Consider the following 19950-nt stretch of genomic DNA (forward strand, 5'->3'; position numbering starts at 1 on the left):
AAAACAAGATGGAAAAATGGCACCCGATTTTAATCTACTATGCCACTGAGCGCTTATGTATGTTTCTAAGGGGGCTCCTGTTACAGTATTGTAGACCTGCATGAAGTAATTTTTAGTCAGGCCAGTAAGGATCCAGGATGTTTAACACATTAATGTTTCCAGCAGCTGTAGTTCAAAGGAAAATGCTTACATTTTTTTTCAGAACCAACAGACAGACTTTCATTCAATCAAGCACAACAAAGAAGCAGAGTATCTCATGAACGTAGTCATAGAACTTTTTAATACTTTACCCCCCCCCCCCAAAAAAAGTCCTGCATATACAACTTAGATGATTTTAAGTAAACTTCACATGTCTCTTCTGTAACCAAATCAATATAGTGTTTTGTGTGTTTTGTTTTAAATAATAAAACTCTTAGTACCACTGTTAAAAATGGTCAGTGGGGAAGGGGATTAAATCAATCAACTCTCTGAAACAAAGCACAGGTTATTCTCACGCACCACTCGAAGTTGGCTGGTGAAAATAAGTGTACTATTGTTTGAAATGGGCCCAGAGATGGCACTTAGTGCTGGAAAAGTAAAACAAAAAAAAATAACACATTCTTTTACAGTGTTTCCACTCATTTCTTGATGCAACAACAACCCCAAGAAGATATTACGGTGGCTTTACATAAGTCATCAGTTATACAGAAACAAAGGCGTACAACCCAGTCAAAAATAATGAAGCATTTTAAAGTCCCATGGATGGCTATCTGGTGAAAAGTTCTTCAAAGGCTCAACTTCAAGGGGAGGAGGGGTGTTAAAAAGTGTTTCCCCTGGAAAGTGCTTAGCTGGACTGTGCTCCAAATGAGGTTCTGACCCAAGGGTTTTTTGTTTTTTTTTTTGCAATGGTTCAGTGTCACACTGCACATCACAAGTGCATTAAGGTGTCAAAAGAAACACCCCCATCATTGTGCAAAATAGGTTCTTTTGCAATAGAAATCAGATTGGGAGGGGGGGTAAAAAGACAGAAAGAGGGGGGGCATCCAAATCCTATCAAGGACAGCAAGCACCAAACTCTGAGAAGCTTGGGAATTCTCTCCACCCCCAGCAACCCAAGGGGAAGACATGATACCATTCTTCTGTGAGAAGTGGTTATCTCAAGAAGGGGAAAAAAATATCTTTTCATTGTGGAGGGGGCTAAGAGGGAGAAAGCCCAATCCACTCAACACCCCCCCTCCAAAAAAAAAACCCTTAGAATCAGTCTCAAAGAGAGCAAGGTCCCAGTCCAGTGTTAAAACAAGCCCCATCCTTTTCTTGCCCCCAAAATTCAAACAATTGGCTATGTACACCCAGCAAATGCCCCTCCCTCCCTCTCTCAGCGTTTCTCAATGCAGGAAAACTCTCTTCCCGGGTGGAAAGGAAAACCCCGATTCAGTGCAATGGGACGGTTTGAGGATCCCGATCTAGGCAGATCCCGTCCACCAGCCTCCTTTCCAAGGTAAGAGCAAGGCGGGAGCGGCGCAGCTACAGTCTTCCCATCTCCCCTTGCAGTTTTTTCCACGGGAGATCTACCAATAGGCAAAGTCCAGATCCTTTCCTCCAGCAAGGCAAAAAAAGAGGAGCGCGTTCGGTTCGCGCAAGTGCCGCGTACTGTCCTTCGCGAAGGAGAACCACAGGCATTAGAGAGCCCAGATCAATGAATGGGAGTTTGCATCAATGGGCGGGGGCCCCTTCGTGGAAAATCAGCGCTTCCCACCTCCAGCGGGGCGCGTGCTTTGCTCTCTCTCCCCCACCCACCCCTCCCCCGAAGAGTGCGCGTGTGCGACCCCTCCCCGGTTTGTTTGTTTGTTTGTTCTGCGTGCGGGCTCTCTCCGAAGGGCTTGAGGAGTCAGCCCCGAGTCCCACGACGCCGAGCCTCCCGCCCCTTCCCTCCCCCCGGGCGTCCAGGGCATTATAGCACCTTGCAACAATTGATGCAACCGTTCTGGGTGCCGTAACGCTTCTGCAAAGCCGCCCGGGTGGCCGTCTCGAAAACCTCCCGCACGCCTTCCTTGGTCTTGGCCGAGCACTCGAGGTAATCGTAGGCTTGGATGCGAATGGCCATGGCCCGGCCGTCTTCGGTGCGGACGGGCTCCTGCTTCATGCGGGCCAGCTCGTTGCGAACGTGCTCGTCGTTGCGCAGGTCTTTCTTGTTGGCCACCAGGATGATGGGCACGTTGGGGCAGAAGTGCTTCACCTCGGGCACCCACTTCTCCGGGATGTTCTCCAGGGAGTCCGGGCTGTCGACCGAGAAGCACATGAGGATGACGTCGGTGTCCGGGTAGGAGAGAGGGCGCAAGCGGTCGTAGTCTTCCTGGCCGGCCGTGTCCCAAAGGGCCAGCTCCACCTGCTTACCGTCCACCTCGATGTCGGCCACGTAGTTCTCGAAGACGGTGGGCACGTAGACTTCGGGGAACTCGTCTTTGCTGAAGACGATTAGCAGGCACGTCTTCCCGCACGCCCCATCGCCGACCACCACCAGCTTCTTGCGGATCGCCGCCATGGCCAGGGTCGCCAACCCCGCCCTGCTCGGGTGCTCCAGCAGGGAGACCGAAGCGCTGCCTTCCCCGCGCCTGCTCGCTCTTACTCCGGTCTCTTCGCCTTTCCCACAAGGCAGCGTGGCTCTCTTCTTCTCCGGGGAGCGACAAGGGCTCTTCCGCGCGGCTTAGGAAAGGGGGAGCCGCCCACTTCGCCCGGGCCTCGCTTCTGTTCTTGGCTGGCTCCTCTGATGCCCCCTGCCTGATTGCATGGAGAAAGGACCTCGGCTCCTCGGCTTCCCTTTTCCAGGGGACGCGGAGGCAAAAGGCGGTAGGAACCGAAAGCACCGGAGCTCTAAAGAAAGTGACTGCAGCTTTGGGGTTTTTTCCTGCAAGTTTTGTGGCCCGGCTTTTTTTTTGTCCAAGAGCTGACTGAGTCGCCCGTACTTTAATGCCATAGCAGGGCGACCGTCGGACGCTGCTATTTAAAGGGGCCGGCTACTTTCTTAATATAGCTGGCCAATGGGAAGGCAAAGGATGAGGTCATCGGTTTGTAGGAGGCGGGTGATTGGTGGAGAGTATTGAGAGTATTGCAGGCGCTGGGCGTGGGGTGGGGGGGAAGCAGGAAGTGAAGGACAGTCGATCATGAAAAGAGGGAGGGGTCTTTTCTGCTATTTCACGAGACCCTGAGATTTCTTTCTCTCTCTCTCTCTTTTTGGGGAAGGATCGGAAGCAAAAAAAGAGGCTTTTAAAATGTTGGTCTGCTCCCTCCCCCTCTTCAGGCTCCCGATGGATGCGCTGTCAGGTCTTTCCAAATTCCCTGCTCCAATCTGGAGAGGTTTTGTTTTTAAAAAAAGTTTCGTCCAAGGTAAAGAAAAAAATATTATTCTCTTTAGCCTTCCCGTCTCGCTCTCGCTTCCCGAGCCCCCCTCCCCTCCCCCCGTTATATAAACGATACATTTGAGCTGGCCTTAGTCGTTCAAGAAAGAACCACAAAAGATGGCTTTAAAAAGCTCTGCATATTTTTTATTTTTATTTTAGAGCTTTTCTATAAGATACGGTTTTGTTTGTAGACTCGACAAGCCGCAGTTGGTCACTTGTTGCTAAATTCACTGGATTCAATTCGAATCAACCCTCCCAATTTAAATTGGGGTGGTTTCAGTGATGAAATTCAATTTTTTTTTACTACCGGTTCTGTGGGCATGGCTTGGCGGGCGTGGCAGGGGAAGGATATGGCAAAATCTCCATCCCCACCCTACCAGAGGTGGTATTTGTTGGTTTTCCAAGCTACTCAAAATTTCTGCTACCCGTTCTCCAAAACCTGCTGAATTTCACCCCTGGGTGGTTTAAGAGGAGGTGATAAAAGTGCCCTGGAATATCTGTTTAAATTATCATCTAAATGAATATGATCTGTATAATTCGATTAATTGTTGTAGCCCACCTCTTCTCAAATGGAAGTAATACTTTGCAGTGCAAAGCGAGGGGCCTATCAGGCTGTTTTTATGTAATGAGCGTCAAATCACGTAAAAAGAGAAGTCCATGCTGACATTCTGCATGTATGATTGTAGGATGTTAATACCCACCCCTCTACTAGAAGATGGAATATTTTGAGAAATATTAAAAGGGCAGAATGTTTCCCCCTAAAAGGCAGGACAGAGGGCATAAAACCCAGGGACTCTCAGCAAGCCAGCTGTTTTTTCTTCTTCAACGTCTTTGAAGCATGTGATCCCCCTTTTCCCCCAGGACCTCAAGCCATGTAGTCCTGTTCATCATTAAACCGATTTGCGGGATCGTATCCTGCCCCATACATCCCTGCGACCAATCCGCTCTCACAGAGAAGGACTCCTCCGGGTGCCGTCCACTAGGCAGTGCCAGAGGGCGGCACCCAGGAGTAGGGCCTTCTCTGTGATGGGCCCAGCCCTCTGGAATGACCTCCCCCCAGATATCAGGATAACGACGGATCTCCGCTCCTTCCGCACGAAACTCAAGACCCACCTGTTCCGACTAGCCGGCCTGGCTTAATCAGAACTTCTAACCTTCCTGGCAATTTTAAACTGTATATTTAAATCTTTTGGGTATTTTAATTGTTTTAATTGTATTAATTTTATTGTTATTTATTTTAACTTTGTGGCTTTTACTTTTTGTATTGTTAATTGTTGATGTATTTACCTCCTCCATGCCACATGCCTTTATATTTGATTGTACGTCGCCCCGAGTCCCTTCGCAGAGAGGGCGCGACTGATAAATTGAATCAAATAAAATAAATAAATAAACCATCTTTCCAAGCAGCCACCATGTTTCCAGTGTCTTTTCCCCCACTTGGAACTGAACCCAGAAGGACATTTCTTCAAACATGATAAAATAAAACATTTTTTTTTTAAAAAACTCAACCCTACTGTATCCCTTAGGATAATGGAGAAAACCCACCTATGTGGTCCTTAAGAGTCAGCAACCACTTGATGGCACACCATTATATCACTACCATAAAATGTAGCCACGCCATAGTAGAGAAATTAAAAGGGGAAAAAAAGTAATGAGATTCAGCTCCTTGGGAATTCTTTAAAACTGATTTGAAATAAGAAATTCTCAGTTTAGTTTTAAAACAGAGTTTTTGCTTTTCTTCAATAGCTGATGGTACCAAAATGTTCGCAAAAAATGAAAAAATCCAAAGAGCTGGGACCCTAGTAAGTCAACATAACAACAATACTGAGTGTCACGCAGAATCAAGTAAGGTGGATTTTGCAATTCAGAAGCCGATTGTAACAACCCTCTTGGCTCTAAAGTCCAGCAGAATTACTTCAGATTAAGTGTCAGTCACAGAATAAATGAGTTGGCAAAGGATTGGTGAGCATTTTAGTTCAACTCACAGCGGTTCTGTGTAACCTGTTAGCTCCCAATGGTGAGGCCTGAGTAATTTTATTTAGAGGACATGTTTAGAGGACATAAGCAGCTTGATGGTTGTTATAGCCAATCTAAATCAAAAATACTTTCAACTTTCCTGCAAAGTTTATTTTGATTTGTTAGTCTGATCTACCTAAGGGGGCTCATATCAATCTTACAATCTCCTCCTCCTCCTTGCTTAGTGAATTAGGGATGTGTCTGACAGAGTCGCTTCCAAATATTATCTGTCTACTAGCTGATAACCCGTCGTTGCCCGGGTATTTATTTATAGGGGGGAAATGTCCGGACCAAATGTAATTTCGAATGTTGGATTTTCCCCCTTACCAGAGGGAGCCCCCTTATGGAGTACTGTGAAGTCGTTACCATGGCAACTCCACTGCGCTGTAAAGTAGAAGCCTTTTACAGAAGTACAGTAGAAGCCATTTTAAGGCACAATAGGCTGTAACTTAAAAGAACACACACTCCGAAGAGTTTTAGGGGTGTGTTACCCCCCCCCCATATTTGTTTCCAGAGATTAAATCATCTGTGTACCAAGTTTGGTTGAAACACACACACACACACACACACACAAACTGTAGAGTATAAACTGAAAATGTTTTACTCCTCACCACCCTGACAATGCATCTTGCATATGTCCATCAAAATCATCTTCCTTTCTTTCTAGATATAAACCACTCCCTCCTACTTCAGTTTATGCCCCTGTTATCAGACTATTTTTTGCCAAACTGACTAATAATAGGCATGGAAGAGAGCGGGTTGGCTGAGTAGAAGCAAAGGGAGCATTCCCTCTCATGTCACTAGGCCAGGCAATTGGACAGGTGGCTAAACCCACTAATCTAAGCAACTGTCTAAACATTGCCCTATCCCGTTCCATATTAGGGAGAGTGGCTGAATTCCGTCCCCCCCCCCCTCCAGTGGCAGGTGAAGCTTAATAAAAACAGAAACAAAGCTGGAGAAATCTATTAATCTCTTTCCTAAATGTGACCCACACTCATAAGTAAGGTAGCACCATATTTTTTTGTCTTATTACTCTGTTGAACAGAGCTTGGCAGTGGGCAATATTCCATTTACACTTTTCTACTGATTAAAGGTCTAGCAGAAAGTATTTGTATTCTTCCCAGTAATTATTTTCTCTTTAAGGAGAGGTTAATCAACCTCCAGCCTCACTCCCGCATCAGCTCACTCTGACTTCTTCCCCATAGTTCTCTTTAACCTTTCGTAACTTTCCACCCTCTGGCTCATCCCATTTCTACTTCTCCAAGGATAGGCTGTTTTCCACTGAATCACAGTGGTCCCATTTTCTCCTCCCATCCAAATTCTTCTTTCTTTCTTTCTTTCTTTCTTTCTTTCTTTCTTTCTTTCTTTCTTTCTTTCTTTCTTTCTTTCTTTCTTTCTTTCTTTCTTTCTTTCTTTCTTTCTTTTTGTTTTTTCCAAGCAACCAGCAACAAGATGGGTTTTTAGTCCTCTATTATGATAATTGTGACTGTCTTAGAATTAAGAGAGAAAGAGAACTTATTAATACTACTGGATTAATATCATTGTCATTAGGTATGATATTCATCCAGCCTTCCTTGTGATCACACATGGACACAGCAAATAATATTTTAAAATCATGCTAAATAAATAATGTTTGATTTGTCTCAATATACTAGTCTCACCAGATTCTCTACTGACCCATTGTTTTTTCCCATCAGTTATAGCTCCTTCTGTTCCCAAACCCCATGTTTTCTTCTTAGTCCATTGAGTCAATGTGACACAGGTCGGCATAAGCATTAATACTGATATCCCACCTTTCTAGCTAAAATCCTATTCAAGATTGCTCAGAACAAAACAATATAACCAATCTGGGGGCATCTGGGGAGAATGATTTTTGGAGATGGACTTATGAGAGATATTTAATTAGTGGGTTTTGGACTGGAAATACAGAGCTGGGTTGATGGTTGTAATTTGGAGGGATCTTACTGGGCAGCTCTGGCATGGGCTCTGGCAGTATTGGAACAGGGCACTAATTGTAGGGAGATGTTAACTGTCACGCTATAGCAGAGGTGGGGAACTATGGCCTCTTTATGACTTGTGGACTTCAACTCCCAGAATTCCTGAGCCAAAATGACTTTAATTAGAACAGCCAAGTTTTTAAAGATCCAGGAACATCATCAGGGTGAGACCGCCATAGAGCCAGGGTGGGAGGTAATTCTAGGGGGCAGACCCCACAAAAAAATAAGGCATGCTTTCTGGGTCCTGATACATACCATTATTTGAGTGTATCTGTCCGAGTGTACTAACTCGGACTGATCTTGCATGTTCCCTCAGTGATGCATTATAAGACCCATCTTTTGTTTTTTATTACTTTCTTTTTGCTTTTTATTATATTGTGTGGAATCTTTGATCAATTGGGCAACCTGAAAAAAAAATCTAACTTATAAGCAAACAAACAGATGAAAGTCTGCCAGTTGCTGCTGAATCACCAATCAGCAATTCTAACCAGTGTGGACAGGAGCGAAATCTGCTGGGAAATGTCGTTCTACATTGCATTGGCATCCTTCACTCTCAAAAGACTATGGTATCGTGCTCTGGAAAGAGGTAAAGCTGGAATGTCCTATCCAGAGCACGAGACCTGGGTAGATTAATATGGGGGATAGACTGTTACCCAAGCAGCAGATCCCCCCTCTCCACATCATTGAAATAGTCCAATGGAACGGCAGAGCCAATACAGGAGTTACCAGAACCTGGTTGACAACATTTAGAAGAACCTGACCTAAAATTGAAATTGAGTTATCTTATAAAATGCCTTCCATGTTTGGTCTTCTTAATCTCTTACTTTACCTTTATCTTCCTTGCTCCTTCATTCTTGCAATGGCTTTATTCATAGCTCTCCTGCAGCTTGAAGGTGCCATGCTAAACATTCTTTAAGGGTGACTAATGTCATGAGTAAGCTGATACTAAAATAGTGTTTCTCTTCTTTTTTCTGATATACCTTATTATATGGATGATGGCAGCAACTGGTGAAGAAGTTGCAGAATTACGCAGTTCCTCTTGGTGACTTTTAACTGCTATATACTTGACTTCATAATTAAGAGCCACTTGGAAGTTGTCTTAAAACTGGAGGTAGTTGGTCCCCCCCCCCAAGTGAGGTTTTCATAGACTCTTCTTTAGCAAGATTTATTAGGACGAGAGGAATTAAGTGTTGGACTAGGAATAGGGAGACTCGAGTTCATATCCACACTCAGCTACAGAAGCTTGGGGACACAGTCACTCTTAGCCCACACTAACCAGTAGGATATTTATTGTGGCAAAAAAGGAGGGAATATTAAACACATCCACTTGGGTGGGATATAAATCAGATAAATAATCTCTTATTACATTAAGGTAGAGACTTTTCTTTCTTTCTAATAGTCTTTTTTATGAACGTTTCAAGAGGCAGATCTAATTACTGATAAGGAAAAAGCTTGCAGCTGGTTGTTGACATAACCTGCTGAAAATAACAGCTGGGAAACTCACTATTACAAGAGATATTTGGGCTTAAGAGCAGGGGAGATCATGCACTGGAGATCAGGTGCAAAGCTAGGAGGAGAATACCTTGCTAGGAGCACTTGGCAAAGCTTCCTTTTTCCTGTGATAGCACATTCCAAATTATATCAAGAATATACCCTTGGAGTGACAAAGATAGAAGATAACATGTCAATGGAAGATATTGTGTCATAATTGGAAAAGAGGTGCTTGCCTAAACCAACCCAATATGGCTAGGTCACACCAAAACAAACAACTTGTGCCTTAATGGTTGGTGAAACATTGATTTTATATATCTTGAAGCTGTCATGAAGAGGGGGGATGTCAGATGAAAAAGGTAAAAAAAAATTCGGGGGGGGAAGACAATATACAATAATACAATAGTAGAGTTGGAAGGGACCTTGGAGGTCTTCTAGTCCAACCCCCTGCCTAGGCAGGAAACCCTATACCGTTTCAGACAAATAGCTATCCAACATCTTCTTAAAGACTTCCAGTGTTGGGGCATTCACAACTTCTGGAGGCAAGCTGTTCCACTGATTAATTGTTCTCACTGTCAGGAAATTCCTCCTCAGTTCTAAATTGCTTCTCTCCTTGATTAGTTTCCACCCATTGCTTCTTGTTCTACCCTCAGGTGCTTTGGAGAATAGTTTGACTCCCTCTTCTTTGTGGCAACCTCTGAGATATTGGAATAATGCTATCATGTCTCCCCTAGTCCTTCTTTCTCTTAAGCTAAACATACCCAGTTCCTGCAACCGTTCTTCATATGTTTTAGTCTCCAGTCCCCTAATCATCTTTGTTGCTCTTCTCTGCACTCTTTCTAGAGTCTCCACATCTTTTTTACATCGTGGCGACCAGAACTGAATGCAGTATTCCAAGTGTGGCCTTACCAAGGCATTATAAAGTGGTATTAACACTTCACGTGATCTTGATTCTATCCCTCTGTTGATGCAGCCTAGAACTGTGTTGGCTTTTTTGGCAGCTGCTGCACACTGCTGGCTCATATTTAAATGGTTGTCCACTAGGACTCCAAGATCCCTTTCACAGTTACTACTATTGAGTATGGTATCACCTATACTGTACCTGTGCATTCCGTTTTTGTTGCCTAAATGTAGAACCTTACTCTTTTCACCATTGAATTTCATTTTATTAGATAGTGCCCAATGTTCAAGTTTGTCAAGATCCTTCTGTATCTTAAGCCTATCTTCTGGAGTGTTGGCTATTCCTGCCAGCTTGGTATCATCTGCAAATTTGATGAGTTCCCCATTTATTCCCTCATCCAAATCATTGATGAAGATGTTGAAGAGTACTGGGCCTAAAACAGAGCCTTGGGGTACTCCACTGCATACTTCCCTCCATGTAGATGCAGTTCCATTGAGAACTACACGTTGAGTGCGGTTGGTCAGCCAGTTACCAATCCATCTGGTGGTGATGCTGTCTAACCCACATTCTTCTACTTTATCTAGTAGTAGGTTATGGTCTACCTTATCAAAAGCCTTACTGAAGTCCAAGTAAACTATATCAACGGCATTCCTCTGGTCCACTAATTTTGTCACATTATCAAAGAATGCAATAAGATTAGTCTGGCATGATCTGTTTTTGACAAATCCATGTTGGCTTTTGGCTATTACTTTGTTTGCTTCTAGGTGTTCGCAAATTCGTTGCTTGATTATTTTTTCCAGAATCTTTCCTGGTATTGAGGTTAGGCTGATAGGTCTGTAGTTTCCTGGATCTAATTTTTTCCCTTTTTTGAAGATGGGAACCACATCAGCTCTTTTCCAGTCCTCTGGTAGTTCCCCGGTGTTCCAGGATCTCTGAAAGATATAATTCAGTGGTTCTGAGATCTCGTCTGCTAGTTCCTTCAGAACTCTGGGGTGTAATCCATCCGGTCCTGGTGATATCAATCAAAAGGTTTCAGATCATGGTCTTGATGCAAGCTGAGGCCAGAATCCATGTGTCCAAAAAGGAAGATTGGAGTTGTTTTAGAGCAGTGATAGTGAACCTTTTCGGCATCGAGTGCCCAAACTGAAACGTGCGTGTGCCATGGCACCCGAGCACTGCCAGTTGGTCTTCGTGCATGCCGCAGTGCCGAAAACCCAGAGACCAGGTGGCTGGTGCACATCTGGTGCTCTGGCGCATGCGAAGACCAGCTGCTAGCGTGCGTGCCCACCAAGAGGGCTCTGCGTGCCACCTCTGGCACACATGTCATAGGTTCGTCATCACGATTTTGGAGCAAGAGTGTTCAACCATGGCAACTTAAATTCTCCAGCCAGCCATTTGAAGTCCCCAAGTCATAAAGTTGCCAAGGTTGGACACCCCTATCTTAGAATAACATTCTAAGTTTTTTTTCCTTTTTAATGTTTTTTCTTTTCTTTTTTAAAACCCTATAATATCCTGATTGGAATTGATGCCTTCATCAATGCCTGTGATAAGGAAAGCCTGAAAGAATCTCCTCTTACCACATTGGTGCCGCTTTCCATAGGCACAAACTTCAGATTTGCATGGAGGGAAAGTAGAGCTGGGAAAAACAGAGAGACTGAATCAGCACTAACATGAGCCGCACCTTTCTCCCATCTCTATTGTTTGGAGGACAAAATAGGGAGTGAACATGCCTCCCTCTCCACCCTGTCTAGGTTCAGATGATACATTACATTGCCAAGGTTGAGGTAAATGAATCTGGAATTATCTGCGGACAAATATTTTGCCTTAACTTCGTCACAGTTTGACCTGCAGCACTGCATAATATACTACGCCTATATTATGCTATACACTGTATTAAGCCTAACACAATCCTGAAAACATGCAGTAAACAATATCCTTCATGTCAGGGTAAGAAAAGCTAAGCCTGCTTAATATTGATGTATTATGATGCAAATAAAGGAACATCTGGGGAGGGCTGGTATTAAAATTTGATGAACATACCCATAAATATGTTTTATTGCTCAAGAAATCTGCCAATCCATCTGTAGGATATTTGCATGCTTTATTGCCATAGATTATTATGGCAAGCACAACCGTGTTTCATTTTCAGAGAAAAATCTGTTGCTAGGTTCGGTTTACAGGAATACACTCCTTATTCTCCTTTACATAATACAGCAAGGCCATTACTCAATAATTACTTCATGCCACAGGCTAAATAATTTTCTTTCAAGACTGGATTTACTCCTGTGATTTTTTTTGAACATGTCTCTGCTGGTCCGTGCTGTTCACCTTGACTATCTTCCAGGGTAATATTTTTTTTTCTTCACTTCCAACAATGCAAGGTATAACCTTGATAATTCTGTGCTGGCAAGTATTAGCTAGAACTCTTCCTGCTCCATTTCTGAACCTAGACAAGGTCTGCCCAAGTAAGTCACTGGCTGAAAGGGAGACAAACAATAGAGCTTGAAAAACAAACTAAAACAGAAGAATTGAGTTGGGCTTTACTGCCCTCTGGTGGTCATCTGTATGATCTGATGCAAGGTGTGGTGCTGAGGGTTTGGGGGGTGGGGGGTGCAGGAGGAGATTTTTGTCGGTGGAAAATGAGCAGGTAATTATAGTACTTTATGGATCTGAAATAATAGCTCTCCTGAAGCTAAACTCACTTAAATGTTGTTGAATGAATGCTTTTTTTTTTTTTTTGCATACTCAGTAACTGGCTTGCTCTCAAGAGAAGCCATCTAAAATGCACTTTCAAAAAACGTGTGCGCACGAACTATTTGCATAGGGCGCTAAGCCAGGGTTATTTCTAGCACGGTTTGCTAAGTAAGTCAGATTTTTGTTTTTACTTACTTTGTTTATATGCTCTCAATCCCATTAGATTCTGTGAATCTAAGCAGCTGGCTTGCATTATGCAATCCCGCTGCAGGCAAAACTGTGGTTTTGTCTTTGGGTTTGTCTTAAGATGCCAGATAGATGCAGCTCATGTGCCATTCACTGCTTCTTTGTCCAAGAAAATGAGTATCATCTGATACGTGAAACACCAAATTGTGACTCATTCAGCATGCTGTCTCCATTTTCCCTGTACACACAACATTTGGTCAGATGTTTTAACTTGCCTGTTTCTTCGACTATCCCTTTTAAAAAATAACTTAGCCTGATGAAGTTTTGCACCCTCAGGTAATCCTTGACTTACAACTAGGCATTTGACAACCATTTGTCATTAGGAGGGTCTTGGAAGGGGTGCCCGTAAAGTACTCCTGGCCGTTGTAAAACATCCCACTGCTTCTACTCCACCCTCACATGATCACATCTTGGGTGCTTGGCAACCCATTTACACTGAGTAGTGATTGCAAAGCATCTTGCGGTCATATAATCATCATTTGAAATCTTCTCTGCCAGCTTCCCCAGAAAGCTAATGGGGAAGCCAGCAGGGAAGGTTGCAAGCCAAGTGGATGGAGGAGAGCCCTCAGCTGGCAGGTATAAAGCATTGACCGACTGCGTCTGTAAGAAGCTGCAGAAAAATGGAAAAGTAAGTTGTGTAAGCCCTGGAGCTGGCCGAGGATTTCTGCAAACTGCTGGGAGCAGATGGGGAGAAGGCCAAAGGCCACTCCAGGCCTAAGCAGTTTCATGTGTGCCGTTAGGCCCTGGAGCTGGTTGAAGACTCCCAGGCATTGCTGGGTGGCTGGATGGGAAGAACATCAGAGCCCTACAGCTTCATATGCGCTGATAAGTCCTAGATCCAGCCAATGCTTCCCGGCCTACAGCAGATATCCATGTATCAGTAGTCACCAAGCCTCTAGGGCCTCCCCTGGCCTCCCACTTTCCCCAAGGCACTCTGCTAATGGCCTTCATAGACGTTATCAACCACAGTTGGGTGAGCCAGGATTGTGGTGGCGGAGTGAAGCCATTATGTGGGCAGTCACCAGACCTCTCACTGAACAACTTTACAGAATGACCAAAATTCAGGTCCCGGTTGTAGTCAATTACTTCCTGTAGTAGTAAAGGCAAGGCCCAGGCGTATTTTTACAATCTAGTTTCAAACTATTCCAATTTCACCAATGACTTGTATTTCTGGGAGTGCTGTACTCAGTAGCAGAACATATGTTTTTCAAGAAGGAAAATTTAAAGAGGGTCTTTCCTGCCTCCTGGTAAGGCTACGCGGGGGGGGGGGGGGGTGGAGCCAGCCATTGTTGTTAATCTTGGGCTACATGGAACTTTGGTTCTATATGCAAGAGGCATAAAATAAATGATACTATTTACTAATCACCACAAAAAGACCTGCATGCTTAAAACTTCTATTTTCAGTAGCAACTATAACCTCAGCTGTGGCCTGATTAAGGTATTGTAATGTAGAGCTGGTAATTTATTGATAAATCCTTTATTAAGTCCTTATCTGAGATTGGTTCATAAGTATAATATGGGACACCGTGTGCTGTTCTTTTGTTTGAAATCTTAAGAGGCATTGAGAAACTTGTGATAGAAAAGTTTTCCAGCATTGAGATATGAGGGATAATTTTGAAATTACAACTGAATACAGAAAACGTTAAAAGGAAGGAACCTTGGGGGTCTTCTAGTCCAATCCCCGTGATCAGGCATGAGACTATATCATTCTGGACTCATAATGATCAAGCTTAGAGACATGCCCTGACACCAATGGGATAACCCTCTTTACAATTAGCTTGACTGAATTCTTCTGGGTCGTTATCTTATTATTTAGTTCTACATTAACCAGTTACAGTATTTGGTGTTTCCCCCCCCCCCCCCCAAAAAAAAATGTTTGCTGATTACCAATCTGTAGATAGCTGCTCAAATAAAATATTCTTGTACAAGTTTTGCATAACTAAGCCAAGAACAGCTGTAACACAACTTTCCCCTTTTGGTTGGAAAGCTGACACTTATTTTATTCCTTTCTTTTCTGTGTCTCTTTTTAGTTGTTGGACTGATTTGTTGAATAATAATTATTTTTAGAGAATTGCAACCAAATCCACCACCACCCCTTTGAAGGATGGCACTTGGAGATCTTAATTCACAGATACCTATGTTAGTTTATGTATTTCTGGCCACGGGAATTATCCTTCACAGGACTATCAAATATTGAATCCTGTAGAAATTGTATTCAACATGTTATCCTGAGTGGAAATGTTCCTTTTTTCCCCTAAACATTTAAATGGAAAGCATCAATAAAATGCTTTTGAGCCAGCATATGAAGAAAAAAAAGAGGCCAATAAATTGTAAAAAAATGTTCTTAGAACATTACCACATGACACCATTACCTGTTTTGTGGAGATTTTAAGCTCAGGTCTTTGTGTAAAGGGACTTTTTAATGTTAGTAAAGTCTGAAATATTTTCTCTTGAATTTGAAAAAAAAGATCATGTTTTTAAAAGTATATTGTTTATTCTTGAGATCATACACTTTGTCAATGGTTAGTGAAATATAGCTCAAATTTGGCTGCCAAAGGGATATGCATGTATGCTTGTGCGTGCACACACACACACCTGAACAACCTAAAAAACCACCCTGCTGGGACTACCTATATTTTTAGATGCTAGCTTAATCATTCCTCCAGTTTTCGACTGTAAATCTAATTATAGACTATCCATACATTATACATGTTATATATAATGTAACAAATACAAATACAAAAACTCTGCTACACCAATACACTACAACATCCCAAGTTCTTGGGAAGAATTCAGTGTGTTTGAAGGCCAACACCATCTAAAGAATTGGTAACTGTTATTGCACATTGTTGTCTGTCAACATCAACCTGTGACAATTTATTTAACACTGCCAAACAGTAATGGTTTCCTCTTATCTTCACTTCCAGTTTGGAACCGGGAGCACATGCTTGCGCAGCACTTCTGCACATGCGCAGAACGTCAGTGATGATGTCTGGGGTGGGCGGAGCTTCCCGCCGCTGCCGCTACCAGTTCACCCAAACCTGGGCGAATTTGCAGAATACCACCTCTGCTGTCAAACAACAACATCTGTCTATCCAAGTCCTTGGGAAGGACTCAACAGGTGAATAAAAATGCCAAATCCAAACGCCAAAGCACTTGGTTAACGGCATGACCAACCACACAACAACAACAGTAATAATAATAATAATAATAATAATAATAATAATAATAATAATAATAATAATAATAATAAAGCAGCTTTTCTGAAGATTGCTTAACTGAACTGTTTATTTAGCTGCATCTTTATCTTTTCAGGAAATGTTAGCAATAATTAAGTCTATGAAGATATAGCTCTTGGCTTGGATAGCTACTCTGAGTAACATAAAAGGTATACTGATTGTTTTCTCTATCAATTATTGGAGGCTTAGAATGATGGTTTTTGCAGTAGTTTTTCCTATTTATTTTAATAAAGCTTATATAATTTTGAAGTAAAGATTCTTCTGAATGGACAACAGTTTGCACTAGCTCATTAAATGTTGATGGCAACTTTTTGACAGCAATCTAGATATGGAGACTTATAAATAATATTCATTTGATTGTCAATCTTGCACAACCTTGTTTCATAAAAAGGGAGCAAATCTCAGATAATATTAGTTTAACAATGGATCTTTTATTGAATATTCATGAAGGTATGATCATGGTATTCTCCTTGTATGTGCAAAAGACCTATATGATATGGCATGCTCACTTCGGCCTCACCAGTAGAATATCTATCTATCCCTACAAATTATCCTTCAGCTAATCGTGTCTTTTAACAGACATTTTATTTTCACCTTGATTTTATGTTTAGGCTGGCACTGAACTAATGTTTCAATCATTCCCCTGGGTTATATATACCAAAAGTTAATCTAGTAACGCCTACAGTAGCATGCCAGTTAGCAATACTTCCTATGCCAATGCCGCAAAAGCAAAAAGGGTTGCCTAGCAACAACTGTGTTAAACTCTTTTTCGCCCCCATGTCAGCGAAACAACTGTTGAAATATTGTGGCTCGGCTTGACAACGGCCTCCGTGGCCTTCCTCCCTCTTTGCCCTTTCTATTGTAGCTAATTTAATGTACCACACTTAGATTACTAAATTCAGATTAAGAAGACACAGAATCAAGTCTAACCCTATCCTTGGAAACGCACTAGATGACTTTAGATCTAAGGGGTCCTTGGTGCTCTCTGAGTTTGGTTGTTTTCTTGCAGACATTTCATTACCCAAACTAGTTAACATCATCAGAGATAGTGCACCAGAACCAGCATTGAAGATGTTACCTAATTGGGCTAATGAAACATTATCCTAATTTGGATAATGAAACCAATCTCATAGAACACCCAAGAACCTCTCATTTCAACTGTGAGCTACAAATATTCTCCTTTATTGGGACTTTAGATATTTCACCATCTCTTAACTCAACGGCTTTCAATACAGCCATATGTGTCCCAGGGACAATGGCATTCCAAATACTTGGTTTTTATAATATAAGGACAGTTACCTTATTTTTTAGAGTATAAGACACACCTTAGTTTTTGGGGAGAAAAATAGGGGGGGTGATTCTGCCTACCAAGTATTTATCTGGCTAGCGTCCTTAGTCTGGTCAGCTTCAGCACATAGGTTTGCTGGTTTTGAGCGCGCACACAAACACCTATTATCCCCTGGTTGGGGATAAGAAACAGCTTCTAAAGCACAGCTGATCATCGGAGAGAGAAGCAATGAGAAAAGCGAAGCACAGAAGATCGCTTCACTCGTTAGCGCCTCATTAGGGCTGAAAAAAAGCTTTGAAAAAGCTACATTCGGAGTATAAGACGCACCCAGATTTTCAGCCTCTGGGGGGGGAGTGCATCTTATACTCTGAAAAATACAGTATATGAGACAGCTTAGGTTAATAAAGAAGAGCAGATGATAAAGTATCTTTGTGGCATCCCTCATAGTTACTGTGAGCTGGAAGAAAAGGTACTTTGCCAGCTGAGAAGTAGGCCATGAGCAAAGAAAAAAAAAGATTGAGAATCTCTGTCTTAACCCTAACTACCTTACCAAATTATTAATGTGGGAAAAATGATCTTAAATCCAGGAAGAAAGGATAGATATAAATCAGATAAATACAATACATCTCTTCTAGCCACCCTGTTTCCTAGCAGGCCTTAAAGAGGATTCTTTCCTTAAGACCCAAAGCTACACAAATAAAGACATGACTAGCCAACATGTTTCTTTGTATGAGATTTTTTTAGAGGAGGTAGAGCAGGATAAACAGCTCATGGCATTCCAGATGTTGCACTCCCAGCCCTCAGCCTTTCTGCAGGAGATTATAACAGCGGTGAGGTTCTTTGTTCACTCCAAATGTTTGTGCCATCCTCAACCATAAAATCTGATTAAGTCTTCTTTGTCACATTCTTTCTCCCTAGCTAAAACTATCTAGTTAAGCCCAGATTCCCCCCCCCCCTCCTTCTACTGGATAGCCTTTTGTCTGGTGAGGTCTAATGACTTCATTTTCCCCCCAACTCTCCAACTTGTTCTACAGCATTCTGAGCCTTCGGCTTCATTTCCATGGAAGGCATTCATTATGCAGATAAGAATGTGAAGATTTATATTGATCTTTCTGCTCTGTCTTCCCTCCCGCTGGGTCATTTCTTGAAATGCAAGAGAAAAATCCGGTCCTGATACATTTTTTAAAAATAAAAATCTCATCTTTGCCCACACATAATTCAGTATGATGAAAAGCTTCTGGATGGTGATATTTCAGCATCTGTAGTTGTCTTCAGGTCAGACTGCCATGGTTCTGGAAGAATTTGCTCTGAATGGCAGGCAAACACATCAGAGAAAAAGACTTGCAGTTACCAACAGTATTTTTCTTGGAATATCTTTTAAAATATGACCACTCATACAATTGTAGTCTAAAGTCTAAAAAAACATATGAAGAATGGTTACAGGAAATGAGCATGGCTAGTCTAGTGAAGAGAAGGACCAGAGGAGACATGATAGCAGTCTTCCAATATTTGAGAGACTGCCACAGAGAGGAGGGAGTCAAGCTATTTTCCAAAGCTCCTGAAGGCCAGACAAGGAATAATGGATGGAATCTGAACAGAGATTTAACCTGGAAATAAGGAGAAATTTGCTGACAGTGAGAACAATCAACCAATGGAACAGAAGTTAGACTAGATTTATTTATTTATTTATTTGATTTGATTTCTAGACCGCCCCCTCTCCCCGAAGGGACTCGGGGCGGTGTACAGGTACCAAATTAAAAACCATACAAATAATCATAAATATAATTAAAATTGAATTAAACTTTAAACCCCTGTACAAATTTATAAAAATTAAAAACTTAGCCTAAGAACAACCCGTGAAATTTAAAAATACAGACTGAGGTGGGAGAGCTAGAATTAGGCCAAGCTGGCTAGATTAAACAGGTGGGTTTTGAGCTTCTTACGGAAGGAGCGGAGGTCTGTGGTTGTAGATAACCTACAAGGTCCCTTCCACCTCTGTTAATCTGGTGTGTGAATAAGTTTCAGCATCTTGGTTATTGGCTTTTACTCTATTTATCCAAAAATGTACGTCTTTTCATTTAAGATGATCCCACTCACTAGTAATAAAGGAAAATTGGACCAACCCCCCATCCCCCATGCCAAAAACGTATATACCTCTTTTATTACATTCTCAGCAAATCAATGGCAATGCTATTTTAGCTTTGTGTGAGCATGTTCAAACTTCAACATTACTTTCAGGGACACTTTGCCTTTCTTTATCCTCCTACTGACACTAATCCAGAAGATCCACATCATAAATTGTCCCTATAACAAAGTTGTCCATGTTTATTCCAAAAGAAGACCCACTGGATTCCAGGGAGGTTACTCTCAAATATGTGCATGGCATTATAATCTTAATATTGATATCACAATCTGGCAAAATTCATAATAAGTACAGGATATAAGCTTGTCTTCCTGGCTATCTGACAGCATCCGGTTCAGAAAATAAAATTTATGAAATGTGGCATTCTATATGAAAGTTTGGCCTACATATCTCTGTCTTTAAATCATTGGGAGAGAAACAGAATAGAGAAACAGTGGAAAAGTGGAAGAAAAAATATTCTTGGTTTTAGCGTATTCTGTAAGCAAGTGAAAAATCCACAGCCTTTAGCTCTCCACTCTTAATTGTTCGCCATGCTTTGTTCATCCATCTAATATTTGC

The 19950-nt window shown here is 42.2% G+C and overlaps 1 protein-coding gene across 1 annotated transcript; it reads right to left on the reverse strand.

Moving 5' to 3' along the window:
* Positions 1 to 263: 263 nt before the first annotated feature.
* Positions 264 to 2989, reverse strand: RHOB (ras homolog family member B). Its single transcript, XM_081943162.1, has one exon. The coding sequence runs from the start codon at positions 2519 to 2521 to the stop codon at positions 1931 to 1933; it is 591 nt and encodes a 196-aa protein (XP_081799288.1). The 5' UTR covers positions 2522 to 2989; the 3' UTR covers positions 264 to 1930.
* Between the last annotated feature and the right edge of the window lie 16961 nt (positions 2990 to 19950).

This window comes from Natrix helvetica, assembly GCF_964273705.1.
Source record: "Natrix helvetica genome assembly, chromosome: 2".
NCBI lineage: Eukaryota > Metazoa > Chordata > Lepidosauria > Squamata > Natricidae > Natrix > Natrix helvetica.

Bases quoted from the DNA above. Each gene is read 5' to 3' on its own strand.
- RHOB (XM_081943162.1), bottom strand. From the start codon at position 2,521: ATGGCGGCGATCCGCAAGAAGCTGGTGGTGGTCGGCGATGGGGCGTGC.